The sequence below is a fragment of the Mustela lutreola genome, chromosome 1, assembly GCF_030435805.1.
Source record: "Mustela lutreola isolate mMusLut2 chromosome 1, mMusLut2.pri, whole genome shotgun sequence".
Lineage (NCBI taxonomy): Eukaryota > Metazoa > Chordata > Mammalia > Carnivora > Mustelidae > Mustela > Mustela lutreola.
Window position 1 is genome coordinate 259,963,061 of NC_081290.1, and position 20,698 is coordinate 259,983,758.

Below are 20,698 nucleotides of genomic sequence, written 5' to 3' on the forward strand. Positions count from 1 at the left end.
AGGCAACAAAAGCAAAAATAAACAAGTGGGACTACATCAAATTAAAGGGATTCTGCACAGCACAAGAAACCATCAACAAAATGAAAGGTAATATACTGAAAGGGACAAAATATTTGCAAGTCATAGATCTGATAAGGGGTTAACATCCAAAATACATAAAAACTCATACAAATCAACAGCAAAAAAGCAAACACTCCAAAAAAAAAAAAAAAATGGGCAGAGGATCTAAATACCTACCTTTCCAAACAAGACATACAGATGGCCAACAGACCAGGAAGAGATGCTCAATATCACTCAGCACAAGGGAAAAAATGCAAATCAAAACCACAATGAGATGTCATCTCATACCTATTACAATGGCTATTTCAAAGTCAAAGAATAACAACTTTTGGCAAGGAGGTGGAAAAAAAGGAACACCTGTGCACTGTTGGTAGGGATTTAAAATTGGTGTAGACACCACGGAAAACAGTGTAAATGTTCCACGGAAGTTCCTCAAAAAGTTAAAAATGGAAATACCATATGAGCCAGCAATTCCACCTCTGGGCATTTATCCAAAGTAAATGAAAACACTAATTTGGAAAGATACATGCATCCCTATGTTCACAGCAGTATCATTCACCATAACCAGGATATGGGAACAACATTAAGTACACATTGATGGATGAATTGATAAAGAAGACAGAGTACACACACACACACACACACACACACACACACACACAGAGGAAAATTACTCGGTCATAAAAAATAATGAAACTTTGCCTTTGCAACAGCATGGATGGACCTTGAGTGTATTATGATGAGTGAAATTAAGTCAGAGAAAAATAAATACCATGTGAACTCACTTCTTTGTAGAATCTAAAAACAACTAAAAGTCACAGATCCAGAGAACAGAGTGGTGGTGCCACAGGGGAAAGGGGCTAGAGGGTAACTGAAAGGGGTGAAATGGGTCAAAAAGTACGAGCTTCCAGTTATAAAGGAAGTCAGTCATGGGGATGTAATGTAAGCACAGTGACTCTCGTCGATAGTATTGTTGTGTATATTTGAAAGTTGCTGAAGGAGTAAATCTTAAAAGTTTCCAACACAAGAAAAAAAAAAAAGAAGGTTTTGTAACTTTGAATGGTGATGGATAGTAACAGACTTCATGCGGTGATTACAGTGTATACAAATATCAAATCATAACATTATACACCTGAAACTAGTAATGATGTTATAGGTCAATTATCCCTCAATTTTAAGTCTGTATAAAATGCTTCACAGCACTAGACACAGAGAAAGCTCTCAATAGATGTAGTTATTTTTACAGAAAACTCAATATGATTAAATAAGTTGACAAAAATGGCCCAGCTTATGCAAAGTGGTGGTAGGATTTCCTCAGATCTGTCTACATGACATAATCTTTCTTTCTACAACACAATCTTTCATATAGAGAATTATACTCACCAAATATATACCAACCACCTTGCACACACACATCCAAAGGCAATCATGTCATCACTGCATTCAGAGGCTACAACAACATCTTTACTCTCTCCTTCCCCCTTATGTACGCTGTTTGGGGGGAGCAGCTGCTTTTCTCACAAAAAGGCCTGAGGGCTGATGTTTATTGTCTGCTCAAGTTTAAAAAGATGTGGTTTTTTTGTGTAGACAGTCATTTGAGATTCAAAGCCGGCACATTTGCTGCCAATTTAGTGCAAAGGACCAAAATATAGGCACACCTGAGACTGCAGGAGCAGTAGGGCGATGCTTGCTCACTCACGTGAGGGTCCTCCTGTTCCCCTCCTGAATCATGTGACTTTCAGTGGGCTCAACAAAAGGGTGCCCTAGTGCGAGAAAATGGAAGGAATCTCTTCCCATCATGCCCTGCATGGACTCCCGGCAAAGGGCACGCTGGAGGGATGACAGGAGGATGTGGGGCTCGGAAGCCAAGCCTACCTGATCAGGTAGTGGTTGATAATAGTGTCGAAGTAGCTGTAATACACGGCGTTGTTCACATGGCCGTACTGGTCATTGTCCTGCCACCTTGTCTGGATGGGTAAGAAGTACCCATAGGCCTCATGGTGCCGACAGCAATCCGCAAATCTCTGGTTCTTTGGTGATGTGCTCAAGGAACGGACATTCCAAGGAAGCAACCTGGAAACCCAGCAGGTCATAGCTGGTGATTATGGTCTTGGAGCCGACCTTCAAGAAGAAAGCAACAAAGGATAAAGATAGGGTGCCGAAATCTTGATTTCAGGTTTACAAAAGCAATTTCATTCAATTTTGGCCATCGGTTTCAAAAGGAAATTCGATTTTTCTCCTAGGAAATAAATCTTCCCTTATAATCCAATTACTCATCACAAACCTATTTACTTTTTTAAAGGACTCCTTACTTAAAAAGCTTTCGCAAACAGTGACAAAAACAAGTGAAGCCTCTGTTAAATCTGACTAGTGGGAATTTTAAGTATATTTTGTAAGGAGGTCTTCTGTTCCATAAAGTATTTTCAAAGCAACTTCCTTCCTTCTATCCTTCCTTCCTTCCTTCCTTTCCAATTTATTTATTTATTTATTTATTTATTTATTTGAGAGTGGGGGTAGGGGCAGAGGGAGAGAAAGTCTTAAGCAGACTCTACACTGAGCATGGAGCCCCAGGCAGGGCTCAACCTCAAGACCCCGAGAAACCAAGAGTCAGACACTTAACTGATGTCACCATCCAGGCACCCCGAGGTGGGTGCGTTTCTGATGAAATCTGTAACGCCACTAAGGGTATAAAGAGAGAATTCAGGCAACGAGTATAACATAAAATGCTTGCCAGAAAATATCATCAGCTGGGTCTACCAACTATCAGCACTTTTTTAAGGTTATGAATATTCTTCCCTGGAACAAAGGTAATTTCCAAAAATGGAAAGAATTTTAAATATGCATAACAAAGGGGCGATATCCAACAACCCAATGACCCCAACCATATGCATTATTCCAGTTTTATAGTCATGTATCTGGATATGCATTCTTAAGTTGAACCATATTGCACACGCCATGTCATTATCTCTTCTGCTTTACAGTAAGTCGTTACCATGTGTACATATTCTTCCACATCATTTGTAAGGTTGGATTCCTGGTAACATTCCATTGTATTGAAGCAGCACAATTTATCAAACCCTCTGTTGCTGCGTACTTAGGATTCTGACTCCAATTTTATTGACTGGGATTAGAATCTTGGTAAATAAATCTTCCCACACACCCACGATTATTTTCATAGGATAAACACCTCGAAGCAGAATTGCTGAGTCCAAGGGCAAATGAACTGTTAAAGACTTTGATATAAATCAGTGTCCTCCAGAAAGGTGGTACCAACTTCTACCCTCCCCAGCAGTGTATAAGCAGGTCAATTTCCTTGTCAATTTTAAAACGCTTTGTCGATTTGACTGTGTTCTCTCATTTCTAAACAAATCCAATGAAACGTGCTAAGTGGAGAGAGGACTCGTGCCACCAGCTGATAGAATAACCAGTATCAGAGTGACCCCTCTGTTTGAGAAGCACTATCAAAGCTACAGAAAATGTAGAAGAGCTGCTTGAAGCTAGGAGCAAATAATCAAGGCAGCAGGACAGGGAGACACATGCAAGGGAGCCCAGCACTTGCCACTGTTGTTCCTCCCTCGGGTATATGCCGGCTCACTGTGTGGGGAACAAAGCTTGCGAGACAGCAGCAGCCTACAGCTCAAGAGAGTCTTGTCGTGTTGGAAAAGGGGACAAGCAGTAATAGGCCAGCTGCAGAGAAGTGAGCCTGGAGGTACAGGTTCCCTGGAGGCCATCTACTTGCTCTCAGGAGACAGACAAACCCGCGGAAAGCAACTACTACAAGGCTAAAAAAAAAAAAAAAAACACTAAGGAGAAAGTAGGAGTCTCACTGCTGTGGATACACAAATCAGCTTTCAGGGATGCTGAGGAGGAGGGCAAAGACACCAGACTTTCAGGTACAATCCGAGAAGGGTTCCTCTCTTACAGGGAGGACAAACCTTAAACTGACCAGCCTTGATCAAGCTCACCTACCCAAACATCATCTGTGAGCCAGTGGATAACTAAATCACCTCTGGAGGGAAACAACACCACCTACAGCCTCAGTAGCGTTTCATGCACGAAGTCTGCACTCAGTCAAAACCTACCAGGATAGAGGAACAAACAACCAAAACCCCAAATTGTTAAAAAAAAAAAAAAAAAAAAAAAAGACAATAAAGAGACTCAGAGACTCACACAAATTTTGTAATAACCATGATTACTAGACTTCAGAGAGAAAGGGCTAATATCCATCCCTAACCCATAAAGATCTCTAAAATTGAGGGGGTTAAGAGTTTTAAAAACTCAAAAGGAAAATAAGTGAAAGTCACAAAGAGACAATTCACAAATGTTTTTAAATGACCTTTAAACATATGGAAAGATGGACTTCGGTCCAAATATGAGAAATTATAACTATGCTGTATTACTGTTTCTCAGTGATTAAATTTGGTAAAAATACAAAGCTTGACGGCACATTCTCTTGACAGGACCGTAAGGAAAGAGCCACTCTCACACATGGCGGGTGGGAATGTCCTCCACCTCTCTGGGAGAAGAATGTGACAATATCTAATAAAATCACAAGTGAGTTTAACTTTTGACTTATATCTAAGAACTTACCTTGAAGGTACACCTTCAAGAATACAAAAATACATATAAATAAGGAACATCATTATTTATTATTGAAAAAAATATTGGGATAAAACCAACACGGAAGGTTGGTTGATAAACTATGGTACATTCACATGATGGTATAATACATAGCTGTGGAAAAAAAAAAAAACCTAAAGAAGGCATATAAGGAGGGATTTCCAGAATATATTTGCAGTCAGTCAAAATAAGCGAAGGACAAGAAAACATACACAGTATGCTACTTTTGTATAAGAAAGAAGAGAAAATAAACTCTTTTCTGGGAGATCCTAACTAGCTGGAGTGAGGCAGAGGGAGAGCACCAAGGTGATATCCACAGCCTGTATGTCTTGAAAGCAGCTCTACAGGGCACTAGGTGTCTGCCAGACCTGGAGCCTGCTCCTCGGACCCAAGTTCCAGGCCTGGCAAAAAGGCCAGTCACAGGACTGGGGGGGGGGGGGTGCTTCAGTCTGCTATCTGTGCAATGTCCTGGGGGTGACACCCTACCAAGTCTTAGAATTGCTAGCCCTCCCACTATAAAAAAAACAAAAACAAAAACAAAACAAAACAAAACATGTGCACAAACCAGTGTTTAGAATTTGTTAAAAGATTTTTGTCTCTGCCTGCCATAGTTTCCTGGGACCCAGGTATACATACCCCTACCCCATTGTGGGTGACTAGAGCCAAGGGATCAGGGGGTGTCCTCTGGGCAACAGCTGCAAGAACCAAGGCACCACACACATAAAAGCTCCCTTCCAGGAAAAGCTGGTGCTCTAGAGCACGGCAAAGGGAGGGCATAAAGATGGCACCAGCCGGTCTCCATCCCTAGAGGTGTTCCAGAAGGCTACTAGATGTGTTAGATTCGATGCCTATCCCTCAGGTTGATGGTTTAATAAGATAGTTATTTGTTTATATTTACAAAAGGAAACTTAGGAAGGTTGAACCTGAAACTAATGAGGGTACATTAACAAGGTGGGGGGTGGTGAAGAAGGGGAAGTAATGTTCCTCTGAATATAGCTTTTGGGGTGATTTGGGGTTTGGGGACCATGTTCATGTTTTACATACTCACATAAGATGATGATGATAATGGTGATGATGATGATGATGATGATGACAATGAAATTAACAATGATGGAAGGGAAAGAGATATAAAATGGAGTATAAACAGAACCAAATGAGTCCAACTATATTTCAAATGACTAACAATCACACTGAAGGGGAAAATAATTATTTTTGAATACAGAGTTTTGACTATATACCCTCAGGCTAAAGACAAAAATCTTTTAACAAATTCTAAACACTGGTTTGTGTACATGTTTTTTTTTATAGCGGGAGGGCGAGCAATTCTAAGACTGAGAAAATGAGTAGATATGTCAAGGATAATGTGAGCTAGGTTTCTCACTTGGAGAAAGGATTTACAAATAGAAAGGAGAAAAAACTAAAATGAACCTTCCGGTGTTAGATTAAATTTTGGAGTATCAATATGAACTCATAGATTAGAAATACAAATCGAGATTTCTTATCCCCATTGAGCCTAGACACAATGGCACTCTGGCAGCAAAACGATCTTACTTAAGTGTCCAGATCTTAGATTCTAAATACCTTTCTCCACTAAAAGAAACCAGGATGCCTTAAAGAAATGACTGATTCCAATGCTGAGGCAGATTAAAAAAAAAAAAAAAATGATCCTGGAACATCTTGTTGTGCCAGCAGGTAAAGAACATTCAAAGAAGATGGCAAACGTTCATAGGACCCTGCCTAAGGGGATTTGAAATAGCCAAATTTGGAATATTTCAGCATTAGATTTAAAAATTAGATCAAGGGGGGAGGGTGCCTGGGTTGTCAATCAGTTGGGCATGAGACTCTTTATTTTAGCTTGGGTCATAACCTCAGGGCTGTGACAATGAGCCTTGCATCAGGCTCCATGCTGGGTATGGAGCCTGCTTGGGATTCTCTATCTATCTCCTTCTGCCCCCTCTCCCCATTCTCTAAAAGAAAAAGATTGATGGAGTATCATCTTCTCAATTAAATAAGAATTCTTAAGTCTGCAAATTAATAGATGGGGTTAAGGGAAAAGTTATTTGTTACATAAGTGTGCCAAGTAATAAATGTAGAAAGGATAATAGATTTATAAAATCATCATTTTGCAAATATCATAGTAATAACTGATTCAGTCAAGAATCATTAACGAATGCTAAAATAAAATAGGTACAAGTTTGGTAAGGAACATACTATTTCTTGGTCCCCAAATATTTCTTCCACAAATTATTCACTCATTACAAACCACTAACAGTAGCTTTATGGTGGATCACACACAAAGACAGTATGATTTTACAAGTTATTCAAGTCAATAACACCAATAACAAACCAAAAGACTGAGAGATACAATATCACTTCTGTGTTATTTATGGCATTATCTGAATCTAATCATAATGGAACATCAGAAAAAACAAAATTGAAGAACATTCTACACAATAATTGTTCTATATTCTTAAAAAATATCAAGATCATGAAAGACAAATGAGGTACTTTCAATTAAAAGAGACTAAATAGCACTGACAACTAATCGTAATGGATGATTCTAAATCACATACTAGACTGGGAGAAAAATGCAGCTATAAGGACATTATTGGAATAACTGATAAATTTGAATTTAGATTGTAGATTACACAATAGTATTGTATCAATATGAAACTTCTTAATTTTGGTAGCTGTACTGTAATTATGTAAGATGAATTCCTTGTTTTTAGTAAACTCAGCTAAAGAATTTGGGAATAAAGAAGCATGACATCTGCAACATCCTGTCAAATGGTTCAGAAAGAAACAGTGTGTGTGTGAATGTGGCTTGGGAGAACACCTGTGTGTGGAGGTAAGGATGATAAAGCAAATGGGGAAAAAAGATGTAACACATTTGTGACTCTTGGTAGAAGATATACAGTAATGCTTTCCACCGTTCCTACAGGTTTTCTGTAAATTTGAAATTAAAAAAATTAAAGTTGTCCTGAAAACTATCATCCATATGTTCAAAAACAGATTTTAAAAAACCATTTTACCAGAGCACTGGAATCTACGAAATATAATCATTTTATTATTAATTCAGTAGATAAGTTAAACAACATATTAGTCACAGTAGAAGAAAAAAAATAACTAACTGGAACATAGGTCAGTTTGAATATCCAGACTGAAGTACAAACAGATAAAAAGATTTAAAATACAAACAAGCATAACTGACACACATAGGACAGAACTTTTTTTTTTAAGTGATATAATTGTTGTAATTAAAGTTCTGATAAACAGGAAGCAGATAATGGGCAAGAAGCAATATTTGAAGAGATACTGACAGAAAAATTTTCCCAAACTGAAAGAGATGGAACCACAGATTCAAGAATCATTATCCTCCAAGTTTGTTAAATTAAAGAAAAGCAACCATAATAAAACTGCTGAAAACCAAAGACAAAGACAATCTTGAAGAAAAAAAGAAAAGATATTTTACCTTCAAAGCAACAACAACAGGCTGACTTATTTGATGAAAAAATGGAAAACAGAAGACAAAAGAATGGCACCTTGAAAGCTCTTAAAGTGAATAATTGCAAAGCGAGAATTCTATACCCAGAGAAAATACCCTTCAAAAATAAAATCTAAATAAACAGCCATTTTAACAAAACCTAAGAGAATTCATCCCAGCAGACCTACACTAAAGGAAATATAGACTGGCACTCTTTAAGCAGGAGGAAAATGATCCTCCTATGAAAGCATAATAATGCAGAAAAGAATGAAGAGCAGGGGAAAGGGCAAATAAGTAGGTAAGTTTAAATTAATACTGAATCCTTAAATAATAATAACAATATCTTATGGTATTTAATATATATAATATAAATATGTAGATATTTAAAATATTCCACAGCAGTAGCAAAGGGATAGTAAATTCAGTGATATATATAGTGTTATATATAACAATAGTGTTATATATATAAACACTTTGTTATATATATATATAGTGTTCATATATATAACAACACTATATATATATAGTGTTCCAAGGTCTCCACATTCTTCAGTAAGTGGTGAAAATCCTAATTTAAGGTTTACTGTAAGTCCAGGATGCATGTTGTAACCTCTAGGATAATCATAAAAATAACAGAAAATGTGTATTTGGTTAACAAAAGGAAAACTAAGCAATAAAAAAATCTTCAAATCCAAAAGAAGGAAATAATGTAAGGTGAAATGACCAAAACACAGATGAGACAAACAAAAAACAAAGTGAGGTAGTAGACTCGAGGAAAAAATAACAATAATTACATTAGTTGTAATTAAATACTCCAAATAATAGGTAAAGATTGTCAAAATGGATTTTTTTAAAACCCAACTGCACATTACTTAAATGTAAGGACACAGAAAAGCTGAGAGGAAAAAGATGGAAAACATACAAACATTAACCCAAAAAATTCTGGTATAAATGTACTAAAAACAGACAAAATAGATTTTAAGGCAAGAAATATTACTACATATAAAGAAAAATTTGGTAAAGATAGGAGGTCAATTCAACATGAAGATCTCATAACATAGTCTCAAATGTAGTAAAATCTAACAAAACCAAAAAAGTAACAAATTCGCAAACCCCGTGGGAAGCTTTAACACACCTCTCTCAGTAGCTAAAAGAACAAGCAGAAAATAAATTAGTTAAAATTTAAAAAAGCAGAACAACATGATCAACAAACTTAACATAGCACTCAATGACTACAGGATATTTTATTTTCAAGTATCTATGGAACAGTTACCAAAATAAAACATATACCAGGTCATCAAACACATCTCAACAAATTTCAAAGAATTAAAATCAGAGTATGCTCTCTCACCAGAGTGAAATTAATCTAATAATTAATAACAAGGAAAAAACTTTGAAAATCCTTAAATGCCTGAAAATCAATTAATAAAGTTGTAAATAACCTTTGAGTTAAGTAGGAAATCACAATAGAAATAATAAGACATTTTCAACAGAATAATAACACAAATATGACATATAAAAACTTGTGGTAGGGGCACCTGGATGGCTCAGTGGGTTAAGCCTCTGCCTTCAGCTCAGGTCATGTTCTCAGGGTCCTGGCATATAGCCCCGCATTAGGCTCTCTGCTCAGCAGGGAGCCTGCTTCCCCTTCTCTCTCTGCCTGCCTCTCTGCCTGCTTGAGATCTCTCTCTCTTTCTCTCTCTCTCAATCCATCAAATAAATAAAAATATAAATAAAATCTTTAAAAAAAAAACAAATGTGGGATATAGCTCATCTGTACTTAGAGAAAATATAACTGTTAAATGAAAATCTAAGGATGAAAATCAATGGCCTAACAAGAAGCGTGAAAAAGAACAGCAAATTAAACTCATAGAAAATATAAGAGCAGTAATAAGAGATAAAGGCAAAAATTAATTAAAAAAGAAAAAAGTATAATAGAGCACAGGTCTGTAAACTTTTTCTGTAAAAGGACAAAGGCTAAATATTTCGGACCCTGTGGACTACATGACCCGTCACCACTATTCAACTCTGCCATTAGAGTACAAAACCAAGCACAGATAATACATAAGTGGATGGATTTAGCTGTATTCCAATAAAACTATAGTTACAAAAACAAGTGATGGGTAGATCTAACCAGGAGTCATATTTTGCCAATCCATGCAATAGAGGAATACAACAAAACCAAAAGTTGGCTCTCTAAATAAAAAGAAATTTTTTTTCATAAAATATAGTAATACTATAAAGGAAAAAAGAACATCACTACAGAACTTATAGTCATTAAAAACACAAGAGACATTATAAATAACTTTAGACCAATAAATTATATGATTTTGATGAAATGGACAGATACCTTTTTTTAAAATACTAACTTATCAAAAGTGATTCAAGAAAAAAATAGATAATCCAGACAGTCCTATGTCCATTAAAAATAAGAAACTGTAATTTAAAGTCTACCTAAGAAGACTTCAGGCCCAAATCGCTTCATCAGTGAATTCTTTAAACACTTCAGAAAGAATCAACACAAATCTTATATAAATTATTTCATAGGATGAATAAAATAAAATCACTTCTGAACTCATTTTATGAGGCCTTTACCAAAACTTACCAAAAAATAATTATTACCAGAAAGGAAAAGTATAAGCCAATCTCTCTCATGAACATAGATCAAGGAATCTGACAAAATCAAACATATTAATGGATCAAGTCCTATGATACAGAAAAAAGAAGATTTTTCAACCAAGTTAATTTATAACAGTAATAACAAGGCTAGTTTAACATTTGAAAATCAATCAATATAATTTACCCCATTAACTAAAGAGGAAAAATTATAGTCACTCAATAGATGCCCCCAAACAAACATTTGATGAGATTCAGTGCCCATTCATGATGTTTAAAAATCTTGATAAACTAGTAATAGAAGGAAACCTCCTTTTCCCCTGAGATTAGGAATGAAACAGGGTGTCTGAAATCATCACTTCTATTAGGCATCATAATGCTACATTATCATCAGTGTGTTTCTATTAAGCATGGTGGTCCAAAGAAAAGAAATTAAAATTAAAATTATTTTTTTCTAAGTTTTAAAAGAAAAATCTGTGTCATTGATCACAGATGATATGATTATATACATTAAAAATTCAAAATAATCTACAAATAAACTATTGATTAAAAAGTGAATTGAGCCATTATGGGATACAGACATCATACTTTAAAAAAATCAACTATATTTCTCTATACTAACAATGAACAACTGGAAAATGAAATTTTAAAACAATATCATTTACATTACTATAATGTAAGCTATCTAAGAATCCCCAGCATCAAAAATACCAGATACCTAGGAAAAAAGCTAATAAAAAAATGTGTAAGATCCATACATTGAAAACTATAAAGCACTGCTGAGAGAAATTAAGGAAGAGCTACAAGACTGGAGAGATAGCTGTGTCCATGGATTAGAAAACTAAGTATTACAAAGATGTCAAGTTCTCCTCATTGATCTTGAAGTTCATTATAAACCCAACCAAAACCTGAGCTGGTTTTTCTATAAAAATTAATAAACCGATCCTAAAATTTTACATGGAAAGGCAAAAGAGCTAGAATAGTCAAAAAACAAAACAAAACAAAACAAAAACCCATAAGGAATAAAGTTAAGGAATTTACATTATGAAATATCAAGATGTACGATAAAGTATGGGCTGATTAAAATAGTGATATTGGCATACGATGGACAAATAAATTAGCAAAACAGAATAGAGGGTCTAGAAAATAGACCGCTCATATAAGACCACCTAATTTATGAAAAAAGTACTACTCAAAGCAATGGGGGAAAAGATGGTATGTTTTAATAACTGACATTTTTTAATGAAATTTTAACCCACCTCAGAGCTCACATACATAGCAATTCCACATGAATTACATGTAAATGTAAATGTAAAAAGAACACTAAACCTTCTGGAAAGTAACACAGGCTATATTCTTAATGTTGGGGTGAGCAAAATAATTTCTGCATACAGGACATAAAAATCATTTACCATACAAAGAAAAGATTAATAAATATAACTTTCTCAAACTTAAGAATTTATATTTATCAAAAGATACCAGTAAGATATGCAATACACATATCCAGCAAAGAATTCATATCCAAAATATAGAGAACTTCTAAAAATCAATGAGAAAAAAATGGACTATTCATTTTTTTTTCAAATAAGCAGAAGATTTAAGTAGGCACATAATGAAAGAGGATATCCAAATGGCCAATAAGCATGATAAAAGGTGCTAATCATCATTAGCCATCAAGAAAATGCAATGATAACCACAATGATTTCACTTTTAAACCCCTAAGAATGGCTAAAATTTTATTTTGTTGGTGAATATGTAGAGCAATTAGAAGTTTATTACTCTTCTGGTGGGAACGTGAATGGTAGCTACAACTCAGAATTCCCAGTAGCTACTAAACTTCACACACGCATACCCTGTGACCCAGCAATTTCATTGCTTTGAATGTATCCAAAAGGAATGCATTCATATGTCCACCAAAAGACACATACAAGAATACCTATAGCAACATTGTTAATGTAGCCCCAAACTGGTAACAAAACCAATAGAAGGATGGATAAATAAACAGGGGTAGATTGCTGGAATGGAGTACTACACAACAACGAAAAATGACTTTCTGGTACACATAATCACATTACGATATCTTACAGAAATAATTTTGAGGGAAAGATGCAAAACACAAAAGAATACTTGCTGTGTGAAGTTCCAAAACACCAGGAGTAAGCTACAGTGACAGAAATCAGAACAATTACTACTTTCGATAAGTACTAGGGAGTAAAGAATGCTGTTGCAGGGTTAGTAATGCTCTACAACTTGGTCTGGGTGATGTTTACATGGGTATATCACTCTGTAGAAACCTATCAGGCTTCTTTCACTTATGAATGTACTGTACTTCAATTAAAATGTTTTCCCAGGGTGCCTGGGTGGCTCAGTGGGTTAAAGCCTCTGCCTTCGGCTCAGGTCATAATCCTAGAGTCCTGGGATTAAGCCCCGAGTCGAGCTCTCTGCTCCGAGGAAAGCCTGCTTCCCCCTCTCTCTCTGCCTGCCTCTCTGCCTACTTGTAATCTCTGTCAAATAAATAAATAAAATCTTTTAAAAAAATAAAATAAAATGTTTTCCCAAAAAGTATGCTGAGTGGACAGAAGTTACATGATTATATTAAGTCTCTAGCAGTTTATTTTTCATTTTTTTTAATATAGAGAATTTATTTCTTCTCCATTTACCTTAATGCTAACTCAAAAAACTTGAGAAAGTTAAATTCTTCTTTATCCATATAAGGCCTTGTTCTATCAGTTGCTTTGTGAATATGTACATACAGCCCCAAGAACACACTGATAAAAATGGATTTTCACTCCACATAGTAAAAAAGAAAGCAATGTCTTAGAAACTTTGATGACCTGGAAAAAAACTGCCATCTAAGTGACATTTACAAGGAGAAGGTTTCTTAAATTTGTACATTTTTACATTAAACTTCCCCGAGGAATCAACCTTTATCACCTGTACCTTTTGGGAACACGGAGGCTAGCAGTCATTCACATGAACACACACCAAAAAAATCTCAAAATAAAAGAATGCTCTGTGTGTCCTAAGTACCAGGTGGCATTGTGACTGATCTCTGAGAGAAAGTAGGGGGAAATCCTTTTCTCAAACAATTTTTAAGAACTGTATTGATAAGGAGCAAAGAACATGAGCATATCCAAAGGAAATCAATTTTGACACCTGCTTCGTAGATACTCGGATTTTACAAATAATATTAAGGGCATTCCAAATCCTTTGGGAATTGCCTTGACTTCACAAAGCTAGTCGCCACAAACGGGCACATCCTTGAAGCCTAAGTAGGTGGGGGAGGATCCTGCCATGCGAAGAAATTCTCAAGAAGCTGTGAAGATATTAGCTATTTTACTCAATTTATTCCAAGCTGGAACATAATAGTACATTATTAATCTCTTTTGATTTTACTTAATCTAATGAAAAAATGTTCATCTTTTTGATAAGTGCTCATTAGCCATTTTTTTCTGACATAAACAGACAAGAAAGATGTTCTTGTGCTGCATTTAAAACACAACTCAGCTAATTACAGTGCAATGACGCAAAGAAGAAAATCAACGCGCTGAAGTTTCTCACTTGAATTGTCTTTATAGTTGAATTAAAAATCTAACTCAAAAAAATGTTTTAAAGGGCCCCAGCAGTGTATTTTACACTCTGGCTGAATAATGTTTAAGTAAACAAAGGCCAAATTCCAGCACATGGTAACATTTTAAAATTTTCTGATATCACTTACTCCCTCTAAAAAGAGTCGCTGAATTTATGAAAAGAGCACATGCTTGAAGGGGGGGGAGCAGTACGCTCTCCTTTTGGGAAGTGGTGATAAATTTGCACAAGCAATTTACCCTATTTTACCAAGTCCCTGGTAAGACCAAAAGCTAATGTGTAGCTCATAACCGGTCCAGGTGGAAGCCAGGCCTGGGCATGTTAATAGCATAAAGCTAAGTGATTGTGTAAAAATCAAATTTTCAGTCCAGGCTGATGTCCAGGCTTTTTAGGAATATCAGATGGTTTGGACTTCTTGAACCTTGTGTTAATCCGCTGAAACTTTATCCTGAACAAGTCTAACAGAATGAATGCCACTTCCCAAAATGCTTGATTCATGCTCCACGAAGAATTTCAACTGCAGTAATCTGATCTTTTGGGTATCTTAAATCCAGCCTATTACCCAAATGATCATTTCATTGACTTTTTTAAGTTAATGTTTTATTATAAAATATACTTATCTGAAACTAGGAACGTTAAAATTTATTTTAGCTTGATGACACATAAATTAAGCATATTATACCCAAACGCACAAAACATCACGAGACAAACTGATTACTTAGGTATGTCACTTCTTCCTATCCTCTGAAGTTAGTATCCAAAGGAACACATGCAGTTTTTTAAAGCTTGTTTTAATGAACACACAGAATAGCAAGAGAATGGTCTATTGTTGAGCTCATTGGAGGGACAGTTGTCCAAGTCACCTTCACAAATGACTGTGCTATCATTTCATAGTCATTAGACACCGGATACTAAGAAAAAAGACATTCATCTGTGTCTTACAGGAATTCAAACTGCTCCAATGCATGTTAAAAAAAAAAAAAAATGGTTAACCTTCATTAACAAAGAAGCACAGGACAGCTGTATCTCGGAGCAAAAATGCATAGCTTAGACGTTACCAATTCAGGGTGAACGAGACAGAAATTCAAGTCCCAAATCCACCACTTGTTCCTCAAGGAAAACTAGACAAGATTCTTCACTTCTCTAAGCTTCACAAATGAATACATAGTAGGGGAAATAATATTTAAATTGCTTTTATGCATAGACAGTGAGATGATCAGCAGAAAGCAGGTAGCACAGGGCCTGATAGACCAAGATCAAATTGTAGCTGAGATTAATGAACCACCAAGAGGGCATAAGGCTCAAGGACCTTTCCATGAGTGAGGAGCCAACCTTCCTCCTACCTATCCTGTGTCATTTTCAACATTCCAGAACTGTGTGGAATGAAAGGGCTGGCCCTTTCCCTATGTGGCACTGATTGGTTGGTTTCAGGCATCATACTTACAACGTTGACCTTGTTATTATCATCCCAATTTAACCAACTCTCTTTCTTACATTGCACCCCAAAGTGTCAGCATGGAAGAGGAACACAGTACCTGGTACGTTCAGTCCTTATGGATCACTAGAAAAACTGCATCTTTTCTGTAATTCTACTGCTGAGTTTCTATTTCCATCAATACTGTCTGGCACAAAGGAAATGTTAACCAACTTTTTAAGTAATGGAATGGGTCATGTTCATTTTATTCTGCTTTTGACTAAAGACAGTGAAACATCAATGTGTCTCAACCCCATACACGCTTATCAAGGTTGACCCCAAACATCTCATTTCTCCCCATGAACATAAGGAATGAATCTTCTTTCACCCATTGTTGAATGTCCACTACATTCCCATGAGTACCTGAAACTCTTCCACAGACCACCTCATTTAACCCTTAAGCAACCCTAGACACTGACATCCTTCCATTAGGAACGTGAAACTCAGAGAGGTTAAGGAACTTACAGAAGGCATGCAGCTAGCAAGTGAAGGAGTCAAGACTCAAATTCAAGTTGTTCTAACGCCAAAGTTCACGCTTTTAATCACAAAACTGTAACATCAGGAAGGATTTCTGGAGATGATCCACAAACACATCCAGGGGCATTCACACCAGCAACAATGGGATGAAACCAAATGCCACCTAAGTGTTATCCTTTTCACTTTGGAGGTCATCTGGACACTGCTTAGCAAGTGTATTCTTTCATTTAGTTCTGTATATATATACGAGAACAACTACTATGGAGTGGTTGATGGGCCAGCTGGAAAGAACCTGTTTCCTAACCTAGATTTTCCGTTTCTTCTCAGGCCTCATCCGAAGCCCAAGGGCATCGTTAAAGTCCTTTCCTTGACTATGATGCTCTGGACAAGCACATCAGGCTTGAAAATAAAGGAAGTAAGATGTTCTGTATGTTACACAAATTAGTTTTATCAAATTCTCTTTTTACAGATCTTCAGGTACTTCCGCTGAAGTTCCCCAATGATAAACACCACATATGAGGGGCTTCACAATCTTCCTCAACTGCCTGAATTCATCTTCTATTGCTCCCCACCATATACCCTAAGTCCCAACCACACTGAACCATTTGTGTTTTCCTAACCCACTAGGCTATTTCTCATCTCTGTATTTTTGTATATACTGTTCCTTCTGCACAACATGTCTTTTCCTCTTAAAATTTCAACTGCCCATATTAAGAGCCCACTCAAACATCACCTTCTTTATTACATCCTCCTTGGTCACCCACCCCCCGCCTCTGTCTACAACCTTCAACAATCAGACAGAGATGGATGATTGCTCCATTCATTTAGTCAGTCAACAAACTATTCCTGGAGTTAGGACAGTTTAATGAGCCAAACAGACCAATATCCCCACCCTTGGGAAGCTATATTCTTGTGGGTGGGAGACAGTAAAAATAAATATAATAAATAAGTAATTACAGAGACTGTTATAAGGTGATAAGAGGCACGTAGAATAAAATCTACGGTAACATCAACCGTGTAGGGGTAAGGCTGTACAGAAGAGGCAGTGCAACTGAAAGCAGTGGTCAGAGTTGAGTCCATTAAAAAAGTAACAAAGACATCCAGAAGGTGAGGGCCTCTGAACGTTTTATACTAACTCTTTCCACATACTGTTCTGCAATTTCTCATCTGCATTTCAGTCTTCCTCCTGAAGCTGGGAGCTGCCCAGGGGTAGGGACCAAGTGAATTATCTTTTTCTCCCCAGTGTATAATACAGCACTTGGCAGAATGCTCAATTTATTGTTTGTTGAATGAACAAATAAAAGAAACAAACTCTTCACCTGCTGCACAGAGAATCACTCACTTCCACCCCTACATTTTTTAAATGATGCTTTACTCTGCTTGCCTTTAATATCCCCCAACAATCTTCCTGTCCTCTAGTCCAGTGATCTCCAAAGTCTGGGATATACATTCAAGCGTCTATCCAGGATGATCCAATGATGAGAAGCATGGAGAGGTGGGAAGAAAATACTAGAACTTTCACTTGTATTTATTATTTTTTTTTATATCAAGACTAAAAGACAAATGATGTGTCACTGGAATATGTTATATGGGTTGATGCTGACACTCTCGCTCACAGTGGGACCTGAGATGTCCTAAGGAAGAGTAGGATTCCACACTAGAATGGCATCCCACCTTGGACAGGGCCAAGAATAAACAGATTGATGCATCATACACTGCTATAGACTGAAAGCTTATATCCCCCCAAAATTCATATGGTGAAATCCAATCCCCAACAGGATGGTATTTGGAGGTGGGGAGTTTGGGAGGTGTTTAGGTCATGAGCGGAGAGTCTCAGGAAATGGGATTAGTGTCCTTATAAGAGAGACTCCAGAGCACTTCCTCACGCCTCCCACCATCTATACAGTGAGAAGACAAGTGTCCATAAAGCAGAAGTCACCCCTAGCCAGACACCAGATCTGCTGGCACCTTCGTCTTGGACTTCTCAACCTCCACAACAGCGAGAAGTAAATGTTGTGTATACGCCAACAATCCATCTTCTCTAGTTTTTATTTTAAAAGTTTTGATTATGAAAGGGAAATATACACTTGATTAAAACATTCCAGCTCTAAAAGAGGATTACATGAAACAGATCAACTCATTGCCTTTGTAAAGAGTTACTACCACATTATTCAATATCTTGTTCCCTACTGTCCACCCACACTAGTACTTGACTCTCATCCCGCCCCCAACCCACATCTGGGCATCCACATTCGTGGATGGGATTACTGGAATTGTCCCATGACGACTAGACTAATGAGGTCTCTCTGTCCGGTCTCTTTAAAATCATTTACCACTTTTGTAATTATAATATTGTTGCTATGATCAATTCTTTAATTGATATCTTTCTCCTTCTCTAGACAGAGATTCCTGGAGGGCAGGGACCCATTGCTGTTGCTTTCTTAGTTTGTCCTGATTCTAGAAAGCACTCAATAAATATTTGGTGAATGAATGAACAACAAGTATTACAAACAGTAAAAGTTCTGGAGAACTGACCCAAAGCTTGTCTTTGCACCTCAGTGACCCCTGGGAAGGGCTGGGAAAAACACAGATGTCAGAGATGAAAAGGACTATCCCATTATTTAAGATGAAAAGGACTATCTCATTATTTAAGAGTCTCATGACTCTTATTCTCTGAGTCATCCCAGCAGAGAAACAGCATCCCCGTTGAGGAGACAGGAAAACAATCTCCTCTTTGTGATGCAACCTATCCAAAGGAATGAATCTTTTTCATCAGGCTCTTCCCTATCCCAAAATTTTCTTCTTCATAAACAAAAGGTCTTGATGTCTGAGAGACTCCTAGGTTGAGTGAGACTTATCCAGCCTGGCTTGGATTGTAAAGGGCCACTCAAGAACCGACTCCCTGTCTTGATGGAAAGTAAGTGACGTGCACCACGAGCTCCCATGGAACACAACAAAACCTCACCACCTGACTTGGGCATCCTGAACGCAGCCAAGCAGCACTGGTTACTAGACAAGGAGAGCCACGTGCAGCTCTGTGGAACAGGCCTGCCACACTCACCCTCCAACTTTCTCTGGGGAGAACAAAGCAAGAGTGTGCCGAGGGCACCCAGTGATGACTGGACTGTTGAGTTCTGATCGAACCGTGTAGGGTTTCTTCCTTCCTTCCCCTTCCTCCAGGGGCTGGAGGCCTAGCACGTGAAGATGACAGGGCAAGGCTGGCAGTCACTTTAGCATACTATGAGACAGTATGAGAGACCCCCAGTACGGGCTGCTTACCATGTTTTACAAATACTCCCCACCCAGAGAAGATAATTGTGAAAATTCCCTCAAAACCCATCACTCTGGGCTCTGGTACCATCTGGTCACAAACACATGGAATCAACCACAGCAAGGGACATGACGCTGAGGACTGGGAGCAAACAAATAAAAATGAAGGGGCCACAAGGGCAGGAGAGAAAAGGTGGGACCACACAAGACAAAGAAGACTGAACCAGCCTCCTTGAACCTGCTTCTCCCCAAAAAATGGGAGTAACGAATGCCAAGCCACGAACTTAGGCGTAAAACGTCAGGTGCACAAATCTAAGGCGGGGAATCTGTGATGAAAACCAGGGGGGAAGGGGGAGGTTGGTTGACTAAAGTCAATATGACTTTATGCAACGTTTTCAGTACGATCCCCAGCTGTGTGAATGGAAGTACCATTGCTTGCAATAAAGTAAGAACATGTCTGTTCTTCCTGCATGAATTTGAGGTACATTCAGTTTTGGGGGGGGAACTCTCAAGTTCCAGAGGAAGATGAACTGCGTGGCAAAGGCCTAGAAGCCACACTCTCCGGGATGCTCGCCGGGGTGGCTCCCACAGCACACGGAGAGCCCCTCTGCCTCCCCACCTAGTCTGCAAAGCCGGCAATCCTTAGCCTCCTCCATCCTTTCTCTGTCTATGTCAGCAGACAGCAAAGGATGTCATTAAACGGGTCAATTCGATCTAATATTTTCTGTGTTTGTATGTGCATCTATATAATATATAAGCATTTTTTAATGCCCTGCCTCATTCTAAAAGGGATACAAGGTGTTTTACAGTGATACATACAAAAAATGCAAAATAGCATACAGATGATAAAATATTTATTCTACCACTCCTCCTCTCCCATCCCCATTTTTTTAAAAAGATTTTATTTATTTATTTGACAGAGAGAGAGAGAGAGATCACAAGTAGGCAGAGAGGCAGGCAGAGAGAGCGGGAGAAGCAGGCTCCCTGCTGAGCAGAGAGCCTGATGCGGAGGCTCGATCCCGGACCCTGAGACCATGACCTGAGCCAAAGGCAGAGGCTTAACCCAGGCGCCCCTCCCATTCCCATTTTCTCCTTGGGTTCCCAAGTCA

General features: G+C 37.7%; 1 protein-coding gene across 1 annotated transcript in view; it reads right to left on the reverse strand.

Moving 5' to 3' along the window:
* Window positions 1-20,698, reverse strand: part of LOC131810950 (uncharacterized) — a 170,319-nt gene that overhangs the window by 84,691 nt on the left and 64,930 nt on the right. Inside the window, exon 2 of the mRNA XM_059138974.1 lies at window positions 1,936-2,181. Coding sequence (XP_058994957.1) covers window positions 1,936-2,153 — 218 coding nt within the window. The 5' untranslated portion in view covers window positions 2,154-2,181. The remainder of the gene's footprint in view (window positions 1-1,935; window positions 2,182-20,698) is intronic.